Source organism: Podarcis pityusensis (genome assembly GCF_964106645.2).
Source record: "Podarcis pityusensis genome assembly, chromosome: 11".
NCBI lineage: Eukaryota > Metazoa > Chordata > Lepidosauria > Squamata > Lacertidae > Podarcis > Podarcis pityusensis.
This window is the reverse complement of record NC_138036.1, coordinates 16,025,834-16,046,336: the sequence shown is the minus strand read 5'-3', so window position 1 is coordinate 16,046,336 and position 20,503 is coordinate 16,025,834. Positions and strand designations below refer to the sequence as shown.

Sequence of the window (20,503 nt, the reverse complement as noted above, 5' to 3'; positions counted from 1 at the left end):
TACTGATGACTTACTGCTCTGCTTCATGTTTTTTCCAGTGGGTGCAAACATAACAGTCAATACATATCTCAAATATCATTGTGCCTTTTGAAATCTTCTGTTCTTTTGATGTAACGTACTTGAGTTGCCACCAGAAATAACTAAAAACAATTTATCTTCTTTTTACAGATAACAGTACAGACTTCTGGGATACTGATGTGAAATGGTTTTCATTATTGGAGAGTACAAATTGGCTAGAAATCGTAAGGTTGGTGAAACCCTGCTTCAACTGTAGTACATCTTAAAAAGTTAATGTTGTAATAAGCTAGCAATGCCAAACTTAATCTGAATTAGCTCCAAGATGTAATCACCTGTATAAGATCAAACGATAACACAATGGCTTCATGGACTTCATATCATAATTGAGACCTTCCATTTAAGTTACTGTGACAATTTTGTTCCATTCATGTAGCAGATGCTGAGTCTGACAGTTAATTTTTCCTCCTCCGTTTCCTCTACAGCAGCATTAAGGGTCAGAGTTGGTCCCCTTTCATATTAGAACACATAATTTTAGTTTTCAAGGATGAGTCTTCAGACACATAACAAACACATTTCCTTATTACAGGAAAGAAAGCATAAAAACCTTGTAAAATACTAGCACCACAACTCTAAAATATTGATTATTGATGCAGAGCTGAGAAACTCTAAATCATTATTGCCTGAATCAGCAAGGCTAGAATTGGGCAGCAAAGTGATGTGAGCTTCCCAAATGAAAGAGTGAGGGGTGCTCAAAGGAAGGATTTATATCCAATGTTTCCTTTGAAGGAGACAGGTTAGAATTTTTTCCCTCTGTTATCAAAGAAAAACAAGACTACATTCCACAAAATAGCCAACTTAATGTAAAGGTTTGATAACTCATATGCACCCAATGCACTACATCATCTTTAACAATGTTAGTAATGTGTTTACTATTAGCAAGCAAAATGTTAGTAACATCTAATAAAACTACATCAAATATAAATAATTGTTATTTTTGGAAAGTGTATCTGGATAGAATTTACACATATATTCCCAAAACCTAAATACAGGAGTGTTTGGCTAAAATACTAACTGTATCAATGTTAAAAATAGCGTTTGTTGTGAACACAGCTTGTTTCACTAAGCTATAAAGGAAGATTAAGTCAGGCCAATTCAACAGGAGACATGAGGTTATTGGTTTAGTGTAGGAAATCAGGGGTACTGATATACCAGTCTGGTATGTAAGTCGGTGGCCCATTTTAGAAGGATGTTAGAAAAATAGAAAAATGCCCTTTATTCCTCTTTTTAAAAATGTTTAATTCTGTTCCATTGTGGTGAGAAAAATGCAACTATAGGGCCTGTTTATTGTGTCTGGAATCAGCCAAAATGGGTACAGAAGTGGGAGATGTTTGTCAGTTGTGCTAAAGCATTGTATTCATGTTCTAGGAGATGTCTGAGAAAAGCAGTAGAGATTATTGATTTGCTAGAAGCAGAGAATACAAATGTTCTCCTTATAGGTAAGTTGTGTACATCCTTCTTTCCAGTGCGCCTTCCACATAGCTGCTCTGCTTCTAAGTAGCTGAATTGTAGAGTAGTTCTCAAACATATGTGAAGAAAGGAGTTGAGTTTCATGAACTGCATTCTATATTTAGAGTTGCCCTGGAATTATTAAAAGTTGTAGGGTTGGACAGTAGTTATGCTGCTGTTGCAATCCCTTCTCTAGTTGACACCTGACACATAGCCTTGGCAGGCAAGGGGATTATTCAAAGAGGAAGAGTTGAATATTTAAGGTCTACAGCTGAGTACATTTCATATGTTAAATGTATTCAGAAGATAAGTGAGGGGGTTTGAGCCTTACTCTGCAATATGCTTGGAGTACAATCAAGCCAAAGCAGAGAATTGAAGGACCACTGACTTCAGTGGTAGATGGTTTCTTGCTGAAATGAATAAAATAAAGACCTTAGCTTTGGATGGCACCCAGATTTATTTGTAGGTCTTCTCGTGAAGCTGCGCTGTAGGTGCTTGGGCATTAACTTGCCGTGAGCAGTTTTAAGATCTCATGGTGACTTCCTCCCCACCAAAAGAGAACAGGTCAAAATCGTCTCAGAGGGAGCCCAGAGTATGCTCACTTCCCAAAATAGTTGTTTACAAGCAATTGTTTTGATGCTTGTAGAGCTTATTCTATGGGTATTGCAGTTGAAGTTTACTTTGAAGTACACAGCATGGGCTGTCAAATGGGCATGCAAAATGCTTAATTTCCACAGTGCAGGTGCTGATTTTGCAGATCCTTGTGGGAGAAGAGTCCATTTCACACTTGGGATGATACACTTTGTATAAAGCTTTACAACACAGTGCATTGCAAGTTGGCTTATATGTTTGGTAATCTTTTCTAGAAGTTGGTTCAGTTGTTCTGACGGTTAGATTATTTGTTAAACTCCTAGGATTTCTGGATATTGTACAAGGTTAAGAAAACAGTTCCTGCTAGCTGGCATATCATATCATATCATATCATATCATATCATATCATATCATATATCATCTCATCTCATATCATATCATATACTTTATGCAAAAGAGATGGGATAAAAATGGAGAACAAACTCTGGCAGTATTTCTTAGTTGCATTAAATGTCTGGCCAGGTGGGATGGCTACTGAAGGAGTTGGTTCTGTGTAAGGAAGGTCTTTGGCAATTACTCCAAGGGATTGTAGATGGCCTGCTGCCTTTTCTCCCCTTTACTGCAGCCAGGTGGAACAACTGCTAATTCATAGGTCTCGTGACACATTCAAACCACAACCCTAACGGCTATTAATGTTGACTGTGCATAATGTCTGTGGCAGTATATCTCAAGTCTAGTTTAGACAGAAGAATTATTAATGGTAGGGAGGAAATGCATGCTTCCATGGCGTGATAGAAACTCAGGTAAGTGACCAAGAGGCCATTGGTTGTTTTCAGAGATTGCTTTGGGCTATTGAAAAGTGCTTTTGTGAGGCAAGGTGGTTGATTCTCACTGATACCCCTATCTCTTATGCCATAACCCCCAAACGTGCATTTTAAGGGGTGTGGGAGGGGCTGCACTAGGTAGAAAAGTCTAAAAATTTGTGTGCCTAAGGTCACGCAGAAGTCTTTTCCACTAGCACGTATCTACCATTCATGGTCTTCGCCAACTCTTTTCCTAGATACAGGTAGGTAGCCATGTTGGTCTGCCGTAGTCAAAACAAATACTTCATTCATGTATCTGAAGCGTGCATGCACACGAAAGCTCATACCAATAACAAACTTAGTTGGTCTCTAAAGTGCTACTGGAAGGAATTTTTAAATTTTATTTTCCTAGAGTCTTGCTGGAATGGGTCTCATTTATTAAGCAGCTAAGATTTCAAAGAGCAAGCTTGGATTCACTAAATGCCTTAGTGCAATCCTATAATCATTTGCGTTGGAGTTACCATTCAACTCAGTAAGGTTTATGTTTTGGCTAAACATGTGTAGGATTGAGCTGTAGGTCTTACTATTTCTCACCAGCTCATTTACATTAAAGTGTAACATATAAAACAGAATTAAGCACTCCTTGAACTGTACTAAACAGCTTGCAAGCAAAAATCCCTGTAGGATTTTTTACTTTTCAGTTTCAGAGGTGGTTTTCCATGTAGCATAGTTCGTGAGATCAGGGTCCCATTGTTCTACAGAGCCTGCGGTTTACAGCCTTGTGGCAGGTGGCGAGAGCTGTGCAGGCAAAGCAACATTGCTCCACTACCTCCTGAACATAGTGTTGCTGCCAGTTCCTGAGAGGGAGAGCTGCAAGGTGAAGGAGGTCAGCACAGTGTGGTGGTAGGAGTATTGGATTGGCTCCTCAGCTGTGCAGAGCTCCCCCCCCCCCCCCCCCGTTTCAGGAACCAGCAGTCATTCTCAGTATTTGGGAGGCAGGTGAGCAGTGCTGCCCCACTGTTACTGGCCAGTCCTTTCCACCGAAAAGCCCACCTGCAGCCCCTGGATAAGCAAAATGGTACTTCTTAGGGTTCCGAGTTTGCTCTAGCTCTACAAACCATGTTGAGTGAAATTATGGTTTATGGGAAAACACTATGTGCCTTAGTTTCCTCATATTTTATCTGTTCTTCCCTGGAAGATTTTTGTACCAAGAATTTGAGGTATATATGTCATGCCCTAAAGAAATGGGATAAGCCCTCTCTGTAAGTGGTCACTGGACTCTTTCATTGGGCTGATGCTTCATTTCCTGATAGTGTAACTTGGAGGTTGTCAGGGAACTGCCATCAGTGCCGGAGGGAGAGAGCAAAATCCAGAGGGATTCCGGAGAGCGTCCCGGGAGTGGGAGAGGCAGCCCATCTTCTGGGGAAGAGAATCAGCGTAGCACCAGTGCAGAAGGGGGGCAGATGGGGGAAGTGGCGAGGCGGTCCCATGACTCCTTGCCGGGGACCAGCGGGGAGAGTAGAGGTCCTCCGCTGCCTACGCCCTCCTTGCGCAGAAGGCTTTCGTGCAGAGAGAGTAGGAGGAGACTAGGCGTCAAAGAGCTTCTTTGCTGGAAGAAGTTTAAGAAACGCCCACTGACGGATTCTGCCAGCGATTGAGGCAGCCACGGGTGAGTGGCTGTCCGGACAGGAAAGGTTCACTCAGGCAACCCAGCCAGGTGTTTGCACCGGCTTACGCACGAGCAACCCCTAGAACCATTACAGAGGTTTTCAACCTTTTTGAGTCCATGGCTTCCTTGACCAACTACACTCTTTCTCTGGCACCCCTGTGGGGCTCAGGAGCCCAGTTATGTCATTCCTTGCTTGCAGGGCTGGCAATCTCTCACCCTTCTTCAAACACCCTCCCTTGTGGGGTGTTTCCTCATCCTTCTCTCCTCTTCCCTCTCCATGGGAGTCCTCTGGGCAGCCTCTGCTGCTGCCCCTGGTTTCTGAGCTGCTCCCTGCCCCAAAGAGAGCTGCCTCCCAGAGGCACCATTCGCCTGGGAAACTTGTAGCCAGGGCTGCTGCAACAGCCAGCCACACAAGCCTTTGGGAGGCAGAGATGCAAGAGGGCACCAGAGGAGGTAGGAAAGGAAGGAGGGACAGAGGCCAGTGTTGCCTGCGGCACCCCTGACCATCATTCAAGACACCCTAGGGTGCCACGGCACACTGGTTGAAAATCATTAGTGTAACTAGTTTTAGAGGAAACAGAATAAGCACCTTTGCAGAAGTTGGGTCTGTAAATCTTGGATAGCTGTATGCATGCCTATGGGGTCTTTACTGTGGCTTTTTACTAAGTAACCTCCTTACATCCTGAAATGTGGGCTTAGTTGGAAATCACTTTAGCATATTACTTTGAGATTTTATTTTGGCTGGACACCTGCATCTTCCTTCTGTCTCATCTCCTTATTTTCCTTCTTTCAGTGAAGACCCTGTTTTCTGCTGTCCCATTTTTCTCCACCTGTGAGTAGAGTACTGTTGGCTAGCCTACAGATGGGTAGATTAGGGAGGTTGGCATTTAGCACTGTGGCTAATTGGTAATTGTGCCATTCAGCTAGGGCTGGGAACATTCATCCTGTCTGCATTTTTAAGCAAACCAACTCCCCAACAATTAAGTGCATTGACATAATTATCACTCTTCTCTGAATTTTGCAACAGTTATTGGCTTAAAGATTGTAGTAAAATGCCCACTTTGGGATAAAACATGTTTAGAAATGCATGCATTAAGATAAAATGTGTATTTAAATACATATTTGGCACACTTAAACATTGGATTATTGTACAAACAGGCTAGAACAGACTTATGAATGTACACATGGAAGACTGACACAGGCCAGAAATGGACTGATTCACCCACCCCTACACTAAGCAAGCTCAAAACTGGCTACTTTTAAGTAGCTTTCTCTTTGGTGAAAACATTATGCAATCTTTCCAAACTTGCTTCTTCAATCTTTCATCCTGCACACAATTGTGTTCTTTCCTCATGCAGCATTTAGTTCACTGTTCGAGGTTCTTCAGCTTTGTGTTATGACATCTTACTGTGATCTGTGGTGCTGGTGTTTGCCTTGACCACTGTGAAATAGTTTGTGTGCTGCTGCTTTGGGAATCTATATCCCTAGTTGACATAATCAAGAATGAAAGGGAAACATCTGAAATTTGTTCTACTAGTGAATATGAAATTTCACCCAAAGGACTATGAAGTAAAAATAGCCAAAGTACTGTGTTTCTGAGAAAGCAATACAGGCATCCTTCCACTTATGCACGATCAACTTGTGTGCAACCAAGTATATGGGCAGTGATGGGGAATAAATTAATTCATACTGGGAAATGGAAGGAGAGCTGGAGAACACATTTGGCTCATGAGGAGACCCTTCCCAGAGCCATAATTGGACTTTAGTGAAGGTGGAAAAGAGACTGGAGGTCCAGCGGGGCTTTGTTTACACTTCTCAGCCTCCTTGCCTAACAGCTGGTGTGTGGACGTGGTGCAGCACCACTTTTCCGCATGTCTTCCAGCCTCCGGCCGCCCCCAGAGTTTCAGTTCCAGTTGTGGATATTTTGGGTACAGTATTTTGTATATGGATTGGAGAAGAGATCAGCAAACAGGAAACATAAAGGGTGCTCCCCACTTACATGATTTTCACATATGCGTGTGTGGCGCCTGTATTTTGGTCACTACTACTACATCTAGTCACACTATGCTACGCTATGCTATTCTGGGTCAGTTTGTTGTAAAAGGTCTCTTAATGGAAAGGTGCAGAGTTCAGTAAACCCCATTTGTCAAGAATCCTGAAGTGGCCAATCCTTTATTGTAGGTACCAAGTTTTAAGTAGGAACTGTTAATTTTTGCAATTTATATAGTTCCTTCAAGTGTTTATAAAAGGATTTGTCGTGTCTCAAATGCTTCCATTTCCTTTTACCTCTTCAGAAGAGAATGCTTCTGACCTGTGTTGTGTAATCTCCTGCCTGGTTCAAGTTATGATGGATGCACACTGCAGAACTAAGCTGGGATTTCAGAGTCTTATTCAAAAAGAATGGATCATGGGAGGACATGCTTTTCTGGATCGGTGTAACCATCTGTGGCAAACTGATAGAGAGGAGGTATGACAAAATGAAATTCTTGAAGTCTTTGAGCAAAACCATATCCTCTAGGATGGTATTAAAGGGGGAAGGCTGAGAATCATAATGGAAATACTGCATTCAGCTATTCAACAGTGACAACGTATGTTTTTGAAGTAGCTTAATTTGGACTTTAGCAAAATGATAGTACAGTATAGTGGAACTCTGTACCTTAAGAGCCCTAAATAAGGAGCCTGCCTTTAGAAATGGGTATGAGACTAGGCCAGGCCAAGACCCACAATTTAAAAAACAACTCCTTCTCATCCCCACCAGCCATACTTGAGTTGACAAAGGTCAATAAGGAAAGGGTATCACATGGAATACCCCCTTGGGTAGGTTCAGTCTTGGTGAACTCAATGCATCAAATACCCCAAGTAATCTATTACATAATGTCTGTTTTTTCCCTTTTAGGCACCACTTTTCTTGTTGTTCTTGGATTGTGTATGGCAGTTGGTTCAACAGTATTCACTAGCCTTTGAATTTACAGAGACTTACCTAACTGTCTTGTCAGATAGTCTGTACATACCAATATTTAGCACCTTCTTCTTCAATTCTCCGCATCAAAGAGACACTACCAGGGTATGTAGACTGGGGGCTGTGGGGAATTACAGATGGGTTGTCTTGGTGCAGCTGAATTCTCTTTGGATTTATGACAGCAGTACAATCAAGTGCCAGTAAAAGTCTTGTTTTTATAACGTACAAATGCTAGTGTGTTTTTGTTTTGTTTCTGTGTATAACCCATTCTAACAATGGTATATAAAGTTGTGCAGCGTGTTGAATCACTGCCTCTTTCTGCTGGAAACCTTTTCACCCCTTCTCTGGCTTCTGATACCTCGCCAGACATTGCTCACATACTTTCAACTCTTTGCAGCCATGAAGGTTACTCTTCATATAAAAAAGAGAACTACAGTTTTGGAATCTGTACAGACACGGTGTAGTATCTGTCTTGTATTGCACAGACGTCAGCAAACTACCTTCTATCCTATTCAGAGGGGGGGGACCCCCCAATTCTCTCCTTCAGTGCTTTCATGAGCTATAGGAATCCTGAGAGTGTCACTTCTCAAGGATGGATGTGAACAAGATACCTTGAAAGTTGTTCCTCTGCCACAGTTTCAAAATAATTATGATCTAACTGGATCCTTCTTTGGAGGAAGGTTATACTTGAGTGCAGTATTACCACTTAAGTCTTTAAAAACCAATGGCTGAAGAAATTATTTTTTACATATCCACCCTTTCCCTCCTCATACTATTTGAGATAGCATGGGATTCCCAGGTAGTCTCCCATCCAGACTGACCAGAGCTGTTTAACTTTAGATAACCCATGACTCTCATATGCCTTCAGACCATGTCCTGGATCAAGTGGGTTTTCTGTTCGGCTAGAATAGGTGTACAGATACACTTGGTACAGTGAAGTTATACAATGCCATGTTGAGAAATGTGTTCAAATCCTGCTAAGTCTACGCAGACTAGAGAGGTGGTTGAGGGAGCTGAAATTGCTGAAGTAAAGATGTTACTTGCAGTAAAGAGCTAGTATGAACTGATGCTTATTAGAAATATATTCGAGATTCTAATTCTTGTCTGTTTTTCTTTGATAGTATGGAGGAAGCCTTAATACAGAAGGCACCAAACTTAGTTATCTTCACGTTTGGGACTGGTCTGTGCAGTTTGGACCTGAGGCACAAGCCTTGCTGAATAATCCTCTTTATGCTGAGAAGCCAAAACATGATAAGATTCAGAAAAAACCTACACAATTCAAGGTATGGTGTCCAACTCTTATCCTTAAAACTCTATATCATTTTTCTGCCTTATGTAAATAACAGTGGCTGATGACTTGTGTCACCGACTGTTCAGTTAAGGTAGAACCTGTGGATTTCTGCAAATAGTTTTCTCAGTGCCAATATCAAAAGCAAGGTTTACAGCTTACCTTGCTGCATTATTTTCAGCATCAGATACTTCAATCATTGCCATGATTTGCTGCCTTAATTGATTGCTATGAGTTAACCATATAAAGCTAAGTAAAATAGTGTTAACATATGATTAGGTAAAGGGACCCCTGACCATTAGGTCCAGTCACGGATGACTCTGGGGTTGCGGCTCTCATCTCGCTTTATTGGCCAGCATGACTAAGCAGCTTCTGGCAAACCAGAGCTGCGCAGGGAAACGTCGTTTACCTTCCCTCTGGAGCAGTACCTATTTATCTACTTGCACTTTGTGTTTTCGAACTGCTAGGTTGGCAGGAGCAGGGACCGAGCAACAGGAGTTCACCCCGTTGCTGGGATTCGAACTGCCGACCTTCTGATTGGCAAGTCCTAGGCTCAGTGGTTTAACCCACAGCGTCACCCGCTGCATCACAGTCATTTTCTGGTCTTTGTGATTAACTTTGAAATTAACCAATAACAAAAAATGCAAATAGTCCTTTAAAAAGTATACATCAGTATATTTTGTATGTGCCCTCAAATAATTTTTCATTTGAGAACCACTAAAGGATTTGCAGTCTTAAGCATGCTAGGTGAATTATTTCACAATCTGATGGGAAAGGATGTAATCCTTTTTTGAACTGCAACAGGGGGTTTAGTGAGTTGCCTGACTGGTATGCATCTGAAATCTGCAACTGTTTTGCTGAGCAGATTTAGGCAGTTTTTTAATAACTTGTAAAAACTTTCAAAGATGTGGCCAATTATCCTGTTTTCTGAGGAGGGGCAGTGTCTTGACTTACTGACCCATTAAATGTTTTTGTTAGTTAACTAAATTTAATTCTAATTTCACTCCTCTCTCAAAACACTATCTCAGTTGCGAAGAGATGGTTGATATTCTCAGCAGCTTTCTTACTTGACTGAGTAATGTGTTGTGTTATAGCTGCTTAGCTATTTTTTTACCAAAACACTGGTAAGTTGTAGGCTATGATAGCTGTTAAAATGCAACTTAAATCTGTCTTAAACTAAACTATTGCCTATGTTCATCCTTTTTTCTTCTTTTTTTTACGAAAAGCATCAACGGCAGCTTTCCTTACCATTGACACAAACAAAACCGTCCCCCAAAAGAGGGTTTTTTAAGGAAGAAACGGACCAGTTAATAAAAAACCTCCTTGGCAAACGGATCAGCAGGCTGATAACATCTGCTGACGAACTGCAGAATACCTCCAGAGAATTTTATGAGAGTTGGCACTCCAAACCTGCTGATCTCCATGGAATCCTGCTGCCACGCTTAGAAGGACCAGAAATCAAAGTGTGGGCGCAGAGATACTTGCGATGGATTCCTGAAGCTCAGCTGCCTAGTGGTGGGACAGTTGCCACTGCAACAAAAGTCTGGGATGTGATGGAGGACGTGCAAGGTTTGCAGAAGCAAATGGATGAACAACGCAGCCAGAGTCTCTCAGAGGAGGGCGCTGCAGCAGAGTCTCCCTTCCAGAGAAATCCTGCTCGCCTGTCTGCTTTATTTCCATTTGCTGGGCTTCAAAGACATTCTCTCAAGCCAGTTTTACCTACGAGCACCTGGAAAGATTTGGAAGGTGAGGACTTGGCTAGGAGAGATGATGAGTATGTTGATTTAGGGGATGTTTGATGTGAGGCTTATGCTCACAAACAGAAATGAAAGTACTGGCACACTTCTCTCCAAACATAAAATTGGTTTCCTGGCAGTGGCTTTCCCTTCTGCCCGATGAAGCTTTTAGCATATGAAGATTTCCTCACTTGAGCACCCGCAATATTTTCTACATGAGTTTTGATCAAGCATTTTAATTAGTTCTTTCCATAAGCATGGGAGATACATAGCTGTGTTGCATAGGGCCCAGTTGAAAAATAAAGTAAAATACAAATTAGTTGCTCAATCATGGAAAGAGTTAAGGTGTTGGGGCACTCTCAAAATCATAATAAACTTCTTGTTGGAACATAAAGGGGTGGTGGTCTCAGAAATATCCACCAGAATTTAAAAATGTCCTAGTCAGGTAAGTGTGTCTTCCAGGCACAATTTATAATGCATAGAAAAACGTGTGCTGTTTGAAAGACACCCCCCGGTGTTTCTAAGAAGAATCAGGTGCCATGTTTTGTTTTGTTTTTTGTTTTTAATGAACTTGACAGGGTCATACCTGCCTTTTTAAAACTCCCAACTAGAGAAATACTAGGTGTTTCTCTCATTCATCCTACTTGTTCTGATCATCCATGATCTGCAGAATAATAGTTCATTGTTGTATCTTAATAAGTGTCTTAGTTTTCAGTAACTTAAGATAACAATCTCTTGTGCCAGTCTTCTTTTGTTTCCATCATGTTATTATCCTGCCGCCTTGGTGCATGATGTCTGGGACACACACTATCAAGTACAGGATGGGGTAGAACTTAAAAGATGGCAATAAGCCAGACTTTTTCTTCCAGATTGCATAGGGTGCTCATGTTGAACTTCCTCACTAGCGCCAGTAGCTTGCACTGAATCTCAAGTCCTTACTTTACGAAAGGCAACTAAAGAGCTATATTCAGCTTTGAAACTGGATTTGTCATCCAGTACTGCTATTTTATATAAACGTGACATTAAAGCTAGCTATGAATGTAAAAGTTTATGCATTGGAGTTGAATTGCTGGATGTTGTCACAACAGTACCTCAGTTATAAAAGCCATATGAAAACTGCTTATTAAGTTTTGTCTGCCTATACCAAGCAGATAATTCAGCTCTGAAATAGAGGCTTTGAGAAGTCTAGAGGGTAAAGTCTTAATGTACATAAATCCAGAAGTAGCCCACAAGATAGAATTGGCTCTTAGTAACCTTTCCTCCTTGGAGGGCTGGAGCTTCATGGATATGACAGTGCACAAGTGGTTATTGTACTAGCCCAATGAGATTCTAGGTACAGTTTTAAAGCATTGCCTTGGAGTATATCCAGTGTGCTATACCTGCTTGTTTTTTACGTTGTATTGGGAGCTAAGATTAGACTTCCAAAAGAGTGGATAATGAATTGGTGTAAATCAGGGTAGCTAGCCTGTGGCTCTCCAGATGTCATTGGACTCCAAATCTCATCAGCCTAAGCTGTGGATGATGGGAGTTGTAGACAACATCTGGAGAGCTACTTAGAACTACCCTGGTATAGATGAATGCCAAATGGAAACCTCAGAATCTATGTTGCCTTATGCATTTTGCTACTGTAAGCTCCTTGAGCTTTCAGTATTCTTAAAACACAATAATTCTATTTGTATATGAGCCTTCCGAAAGCTAGCATTGCACACTTTTGTTTCTTCAAATTTATTTAGCATTTATACAGGAGTTTCTCTCCAGTTAGTACAGGCTGTACATTTTATAGCTACTTGATTATGATTTTGAGTTCACTTTGGGTGAAAAACACTAACGATGGAAAGGTTGTTTTTTAAAAAAAATAGCATTTCCTTTGACAGCTAAACAGTTGTAATATATTGGTCGTGGAAATGTATTTATATTTAAGCTGTCAAGTATTGTGTATATAGGAAACTCATGGATATGGAGGGATTTTTATAATGGCTTATGGAACTGCTCCACTCTAATAGGAACGAGTATGGTATTGATAAGATCAGAACACACCACTGTGGATGGAAACATATTTAATTCACTATACTGAATTTTCTGGTATTCTGTTTTATACCTCCCAGTTTTACACTGAATACAAGCTTAGCATTAACAGTACTAAAGGAAAAAAACTCTTCCTGTTTACTTTAATGGACTATTTGGACAAATGTATTTGTTTAATAAAGTGTACTTTTACTATTTTAACTTGAAAAGTGTCTTTGTCAATCTCAACGGTTAGGTTTGCATAGTCTAGTCCAGGGTTTCCCCAACTTGGATCTCCAGCAGTTTTTGGACTACAATTCCCATCACCCTCACCCACTGGTCCTGATAACTAGGGATGATGGAAGTTGTGTGTCTAGCTGTTTCTGAACTACAAGTTGGGGAATCCCTGGCTGTAGTGTTTTGCGGTACTAATGGATGCAGTAACCTTACCATTGGTTTCAGGATTCCTGATAATCAACAGCAGAAGTGCAGATCCATACAAAACTTGCCTTCTACGTAGTCATACCTTTGAATGCATGTAACCCACTGCCATGTACAGCAGGGATGGGGAGCCTGTAGCCTTCCAGATGTTGGAGCACAATTTGATCTATGCTGGTAGACCAGGTCCCCTGATCTACAGGCCTCAACAGTTACGCTCTATAAAGTCACATGTGGCCCTGCCGCCAGGTAACCATGATTTATTATTTCATTTTTGTACTCTGCCCTTCCTCTGAACTGGAGCACAGAGGAGCTAATGCACACAGTACTATGAAACGATGTTTAAAAGCCACAACAATTGAAAAGAACTTTTCAACACAGCCACAGTAATCAGCTTAGCAGACATCTGCTTCAAATCCTTTTAAGTCCCAAATGACTGGACAAATAAGTGTCCTTTTTAGCTTGCTCCAGAATATTTGTCTTGTGCCACTGTCCTACTAGCCACACCAACAAGACCATGAGACCAAAATGAGACCAAAGCCTCCTAACTTGGAAGCTGCAGAAGTAAGTGGGGAGCATCCCAGCAGCTTTGCAGCAATCTGGATCTACCATTTGAAGGAGGATGGGGGCCACTGGAAGCATGTCCCCCACCTCTTTACATCAGGGGAGGAAAAACTCCTGCAGCCCCTGCTCAGCAATGGGGCTGCTAGTACCCTCCCTTTCTGATGAAAAGGGGTGTGTTGGGAGATTTTTCTGTTGAGGTGTTTGCTCCTAACCAGCAGGACTTTTCAATTGGCCAGCCATGGCTTTGACTTTGTAGCTTGCTGCATTCAGCAGCCACTTTTTCTCTCTAGGTCACAGCACCACCACTGAAATTCTAAACTCTACTTTGTCTGTAACTGGCTCAGGGCAGGGCTCTTCCCATTTGCCGGCTGTCATCTCCCTGTCTTTGTTCTCTGCTATGGGGATCTCATGAACACAGGAAGCTGGGTCCAGGTATTAAGAGTCTAACTTCATTTAATTCCAAAGATTCATTAAATTCTAACATTTACTAAATCCAGGAATTTAGGGAAATCAGGCACCCCCAACTCATATCAATAGAAATGTGGATTTGGAAATAAAGGTCACTTTAAGTACTCAGTGTTACAAGACCTAACTCACTAGACTCCTGTTATATTAAGATGAATTAAGAGCTGATTTTGTAAAAGCTGAGGTGGATTAGCTTAGTTTGGAATATATGTATATTTATTGTAACCTCTTCTGCGTCTACGTCACATGGCAGGAAACTAAACCTAAATAACCTGTTTTTGAAGGTTTCCATTTTCATATGTAAGCGGCCTTGACACACACACACACTCTATATATATATATTATATAGGCAACAGCAACAAGCTGAAGTACAGTTAGCAGGCACATGTACTTGGGTTTACTGGACTGATAGGACTTTGGAAGATTTCTGGTCTTGTGATTCCTGCTCCCTTGCCCCATTTGAGGGCAGTTTTCCACTTATGTCCTAAGGAGTTGCACAGCCTACTCCCATGTCATATGCATGGGGGGGGGGGGGAGCTCAAATGCAATAGAGATGGAAAAGGGACCAGGAAGCACAAGCCAGCTGTTTCTGTTTCCTGTTCTTGTTGTGTTTCATATCTGAAGTGGCTTTTCCTCTTAAAGATTCGCAGGGAGGGGGAGGGATACTTGAAGGCTTGCAAACTTTTTAACAGTAGCTCTTCAGAAGGCAGACCTTATTTTAAGGACAGGAAGCTCTCTCTCGGCTTGGGCCCAGGGCCAGCCTGCAGTCAGCATTTGCTAGGATTTTCCCACCCAGTGCCTTTCTGTTTTGTAGCCACATTCTGTTGGATCCCTTCTCCCCAGTGTACTTGAAGGCACAAAGCCAATACAAAATTAGCAGCCTCATAACTTAAGAATTATATATCCACAAAGATGGGAGAATTTTAAGCAAATCCCAGTTGCTACGGAAAAGTAGCAAATGGTGCTTCTTTCCAGAGATTTTACCGTGCAATAAGCTGTAGAAGAAAAATTGTCATTCTTTTTAGGGTTCTTTTGCTAGAGCAGGGGTTCCACAGACCACTAATGGCCTGCAAGCTTCACTGAGGTGGTCCATGTGAAGGACACTTCCAATGTTATTTCTATGGCATGCAAGTTGTAATGCAATGAAATACAACATAAGAAATACAAGGAATAGAAATATAATTAAAAACCAACAGCATGTACGAGCTGCCACAGTGCATTTCAGTTGCTATAACAGGCAGAAAAATCATTGAGTGGTCGGCCATGACCCTGGGCAATTTTCAAGGAGTACGTGGGGAAAAGTTTGAACTGCTGTGCTAGAGACTTCCTTATCTCATGAATGACTTCATGGAATGGAAAAGGGTGATGAAAATGTACCAATTTGTTCGTCTGGGCTGCAGAAGACTTTTTGTGTACACATAACTGACGTACTTCAACAAATAACAATGGAAGCACACAGCCTTCTTTTGGAGAGAGATCATATCATCAGATGGCGCTGATATGCTGATACTACTTGCTAGATTCCCTTCTCAAGCTCCTTTTTAACTTCTTATTTGGGAGATGTTAGTGACAATACTGCTTCTTAGCAACTGTCACAATGGGAAAGTGTGCCCTAGCACCCCAGGGTGCATAAACTCTTAAGGCCAGGATACTGCCTAAAAACCTAGTCAATTTATAGATTTAGATGCAAAGCTTTTTTTTTTTCATATTTCTCCCTATCTCTTGCATTTAGGGCAAGGGTCAGCAAATTTTCTCAGACCTTGTGGGGGGCCGGACTATTTTGGGGGAAAAAATGAATGATTTTCTCCCACCTGCAAAGAGGCCTGAAAATGCTTTGCTTTACCCAGGCATAGGCAAACTCGGCCCTCCGGATGTTTTTGAGACTACAATTCCCATCATCCCTGACCACTGGTCCTGTTAGCTAGGGATGATGGGAGTTGTAGTCCCAAAATATCTGGGGGGCCGAGTTTGTCTATGCCTGGCTTTACCTGTCCCAGTTGTCGTCCCAATATCTGCAGTTGGGCTTCTCCAGCCAGCCAGGCGCCATGGCAGGGTAGGAGGCTGTGTTGGCTGGTGAAGACAGAAGCAGCAGCCAAGGCAGAGGAGCCGTAGATGGAGGTAGGGAAACCGGGGTGTTGCTGGAGCTTTTACCCACCACCTGCTGCTGCTGCTTCCCGAGAGGCACCACGGAGTAGACTGAGCCACCCACCCAACCCACAAGTGGCGGCCGCAGCCACCACAACAACCCGCCTGAATGCCATGGGAGAAATGGAGGAAGGCAGGCAGGCGGTGACGAAAAAAGCGCACATGGAAGTGGTGTGGAAAAGGGGCGTGGAGAAAGAAGGGCAGACTGATGGAGAGGGAGGAGAAGCAGGAGGAAAACGCAGCAGCCACCGGCATCACACGCCCCCTTCACAGCACTGCCCTGCTGAGGCAAGCAGGCGGGTGAGCTGACTCCTGCCGTCAATGGCGCCCGTCGTGGGACAAGATTGCTCCGTCCCTGAGGGGAGAAGTGCCGCCGTGTGAGGGAGAGGGAAAGAATGCACATGCTGGTGATCTACATGGCGATTCCTGGACCGTCCACGGGTTGGATCTAGAAGGCAATTGGGCCTGATCCGGCCCATGGACCTTAGTTTGCCGACCCATGATTTAGGGCATGCATTTGGCAACTAAAAGGGGAGTTTTCAGATCATGCTCCCACACTGGCCTTACATTGCTGCACACGCACACCCTGACCTACTTCACAGGGTGGTTGTGAGAATAAAATGGACAAAGGGATAAGCTTGTACACCATCTTGAGCTTGGAGAAAAGGCTGAATAGAAATGCAATAAATAACCAGACCCACACCAGCAAGGTAGCACCTTGTGTGCTTTCAGACCATACCCTGGGAACTATGCAGCAAGTTGCAATTTTGTGGAGACGCCTTTTCAACTTTCATGTGCTAGGTTTTGCTGTCTGTGATTCTGGGTATTTTCACAGATGTGTGGGTGAGAGAAAAAGAGAGAGACCAAGACCTTTATGAATGCAGAGGTTGAAGCAGGACCCCTAAAAGTTCTGTTACAGTGGTGCAATGGGGAAGGGGGGAGACCGCAATGCTCTTAACAGGTATATCCATATTATAAGCACATACTTCACTGGCTAACTTCAAAGGATAAATTGTGTTTGAAGTTGAGAGTCACTTTGATCTATGCAGTATGTAGAAAAAAGAGTGTGCAAATTCTGTTTGTCCAGAAACTGCTGGTAATTATGTTAATCTGATTATGTTAATCTGAATTAAATCATAAATCTTCTGCTCGGTTTTAAAATTCAGATTTGCTTTTCAAAGGGAATGTTGGGTAAATACATTGTCCTTCTCCACCCAATGGATAGGTATGACTGAACTGAAGCCTATTTAAGTGTTAATTTAGAGGGCAAATTCTCCCCTCTAAATGGGATTAAATATTGGGTTCTGTATCCCAACAGGTCACACTGCAATCACAGTGTATTACTGTTGCACACATATCACCAATGTGAAACTGCATGGAAACCTTCCAGCTGTAAGCAGCAAGAATTGCATATTGCATTTTCTTGCACTTGTCAGTGTGATCTAGTGTGGGAGGGGTTTTATCCTGTTTTCAGTACAGTGGTACCTCGCAAGACGAATGCCTCGCGAGACGAAAAACGCGCAAGACAAAAGAGTTTTCCGTTTTTTGAGTCGTTCCGCAAGACGAATTTCCCTATGGGCTTGCTTCGCAAGACGAAACGTCTTGCTAAAGCCGCTAAACCGTTAATAGCCGCTAAGCAGTTAATAGCCGCTAAGCCGCTAATAGCCGCTAATAGCCGTGCTTCGCAAGATGAAAAAACCGCAAGACGAAGAGACTCGCGGAACGGATTAATTTCGTCTTGCGAGGCACCACTGTATCCTGGTAGGGTGGCACGACAATGCTTTTTAACTCAGTCCTGCTGAGTTCAGTGTCTTCTCCCAAGTAAACAGTTTTCCGGATCACATGCTCAAAATAAAATGTTAGGTGGGCGAGACTCTGTAAGTGCTGGGCATCCCATCTAATAGCTGAACACATGATGCTAAACATGTGTTGCAAACTGCATCTGTTTTGTAAAACTTGTTGTTGTTGTGCAAAGCTCCTTTCCCCAATTTTCATCAGGACAGCAGAACATGGGCAGGGGAAGCTTAACCCTTTTATCCCTGTCATGGTTCAGACAAAAATAATGCTGAGTTCCTTTCATATATTAACCGCTGCCCCCAGCCCCCCTCCCAATTCCCCTTTCTCAAATATTGTTTTGAAGGGATGCATTGGCTTGGCTAATATGTTTAAGAAGTGGAAATTAGACCATATATGTCTGCACTATGAACACTGAATATGTCATAAACATGCATTGTGATGACAGTGTATTCCTGGATGTGATATACATGCTCTGTTAATACTAATGGCCACACTTACATTTTGCTTTTATGTCCATCTTGGTATGTTGATTCTTTTGTTTCTGACAAAGACATCACACATGCACACACCCAAAAAAACATGTCATGCTGCTATTAGGCTCATTCCCATTAGCAGCAATGGATTGTCATGTTGTGTAAATATTTCAATCACATCAGTTTGTGTGAACGTTGTTGGTTCCTCTACATGAGAGGATTATCAAGATAATTATTGATCTAAGTTTTGGGGTAATTTACCCAATTAAGCAGTAACATCTGTGGTGTGCAATCATCACTAGTAATGGTTGCCAGATTAGAAGGTCCATGAATATGTACATAAGATAATGGGTTTTTATCTGGTAACACACTGTAATTTTAAGAACTACTAATTTTAAGAACCTGAGCTTGCTTTTTTCCTCCCTCAGCCAATACCTATTTTCCTTGTTGGTTGTGGTTTTTAGATTATGAGTTGCACTAAGAACCTTTTTGAATAAAGAGTGGGATACAACTGCTTTAAGTAATAAAATGCTGTTAAATATATTTGCTGCAGAGAGATTTGCAGCAGGTCACAAGGATTTCTGCCCCAGGTATCTGTAAGATGCCAGTCAATTTTCTCAACAGTAAACTAAGTGATCTTCGGCAAGTCACAATTTTGTCTCTGCTTCGGTCTTCCATTTGCAACATGGGGATAATGCTGGCTTACCTTGCAGATTTATTTTAAGGATTACAGGGATGAGGTAAGAAAGTGTTTGGACCCCTAAAGTGTGCTTTGTAAATGCTTGGAGTTATTAAGTACTTTACTGTTCATGTGGGGGTACTCCTTAAAAAGGTACATTTGAATGTATTTTAAGAGGGTTTTTTTGTGCTGGGCATTATTAAACCCTCCCCTCTGGTTCACTGTAATTTTGCACTGTTTGATTGAAATCATACTAATGCATGTTAATGAGTGTATAATTATATGCCTTCTTTGGAATTGCCATTGCTGCCTATCCTGTCATTTCATAAATATAGGTTCATTCAGCTTGAAACTGGCTGCCCAACACTGCCATTTTCTGATTAGCAATTTATTCTTCATGCTTATCACTTTATGTGGAAACTTCTACATTTACAGGAGCATTCTGTTTGTGCCATGTGCACTCCAGAGTTCTAGACTATTATTTATGCATATTAGTAGGAAAACACAGTGAAGGCATTGTGGTCAAATGCAGTAAAGATAAGATATACTGTACTGACATATTCATGCACTCTCTCTTTTTATAACATTAGACTTCCATCGCAAAAACGGCAGGGCCATTTCACCTACGCAAAGGCAAAACTGTGTGTGCTATTAAGTGTACATTTAACAAGGAACTTCAGTCAATCACAGTTTCCTAAAGTATGTATATGCATGGTTAAGGGTATAACATTTATGGAGCAATGTGAACTGGTCCTAAGAGTATTTTTTGGATAATAGCAGTCACACAGTGACTATGAGCTGATACCCCAGGTTTTTGACAGCTATCCGGGCCAATAATTCTAGTCTTCTATCATAAACATAGCAGGGGATATTTTCTATGGTACCTGCAGCAGAGTGTCTAAGGATGTGCTGCAACATTTCCAGCTTAAATAAAAAGAACAGGCACTCAAGCACTTAAGGCTGCCTTTGGTGCTGTATAGGATTCTATTCTTTTCTTTGAAAATTTTTATTAGAGTTTATGAAGAGAAATATAAAGAAGATTATCAAATATATTTTTTATCCAGACTAAAACATTAATCTAAGTAAAATAAAAACATAGTTCCAGAAGAAAAGGAGAAAGAAAGAAAAAGAAAGAGAAATAAAAAAGAGAGAATAATTATTTAGGAATATTTAGGAAAGAAAACGAGGTGATAGTCCTAATGAGGCAATTCTCAGTGGCTACAGAATGCTGAATGTCTGCTGGAGGGAGAAATAGTGTGGAGTACATTAGAAGAGAACATGGCTGGCTGATGGCATTTGTATATATTAGAAACTCCATGTGCTGATACGTATAGACACTTACATGGTATATAGTTCCCTGATGTGGTT

General features: G+C 41.7%; 1 protein-coding gene across 1 annotated transcript in view; it reads left to right on the top strand.

Annotated features, from left to right (window-relative positions):
* MTMR12 (myotubularin related protein 12) overlaps positions 1–12,796 on the top strand; it is a 36,586-nt gene extending 23,790 nt beyond the window's left edge. Inside the window, exons 11-16 of the mRNA XM_080973451.1 lie at positions 169–247; positions 1,444–1,514; positions 6,882–7,054; positions 7,484–7,651; positions 8,668–8,829; positions 10,061–12,796. Coding sequence (XP_080829577.1) covers positions 169–247; positions 1,444–1,514; positions 6,882–7,054; positions 7,484–7,651; positions 8,668–8,829; positions 10,061–10,633 — 1,226 coding nt within the window. The 3' untranslated portion in view covers positions 10,634–12,796. The remainder of the gene's footprint in view (positions 1–168; positions 248–1,443; positions 1,515–6,881; positions 7,055–7,483; positions 7,652–8,667; positions 8,830–10,060) is intronic.
* The last annotated feature ends 7,707 nt before the right edge of the window (positions 12,797–20,503 follow it).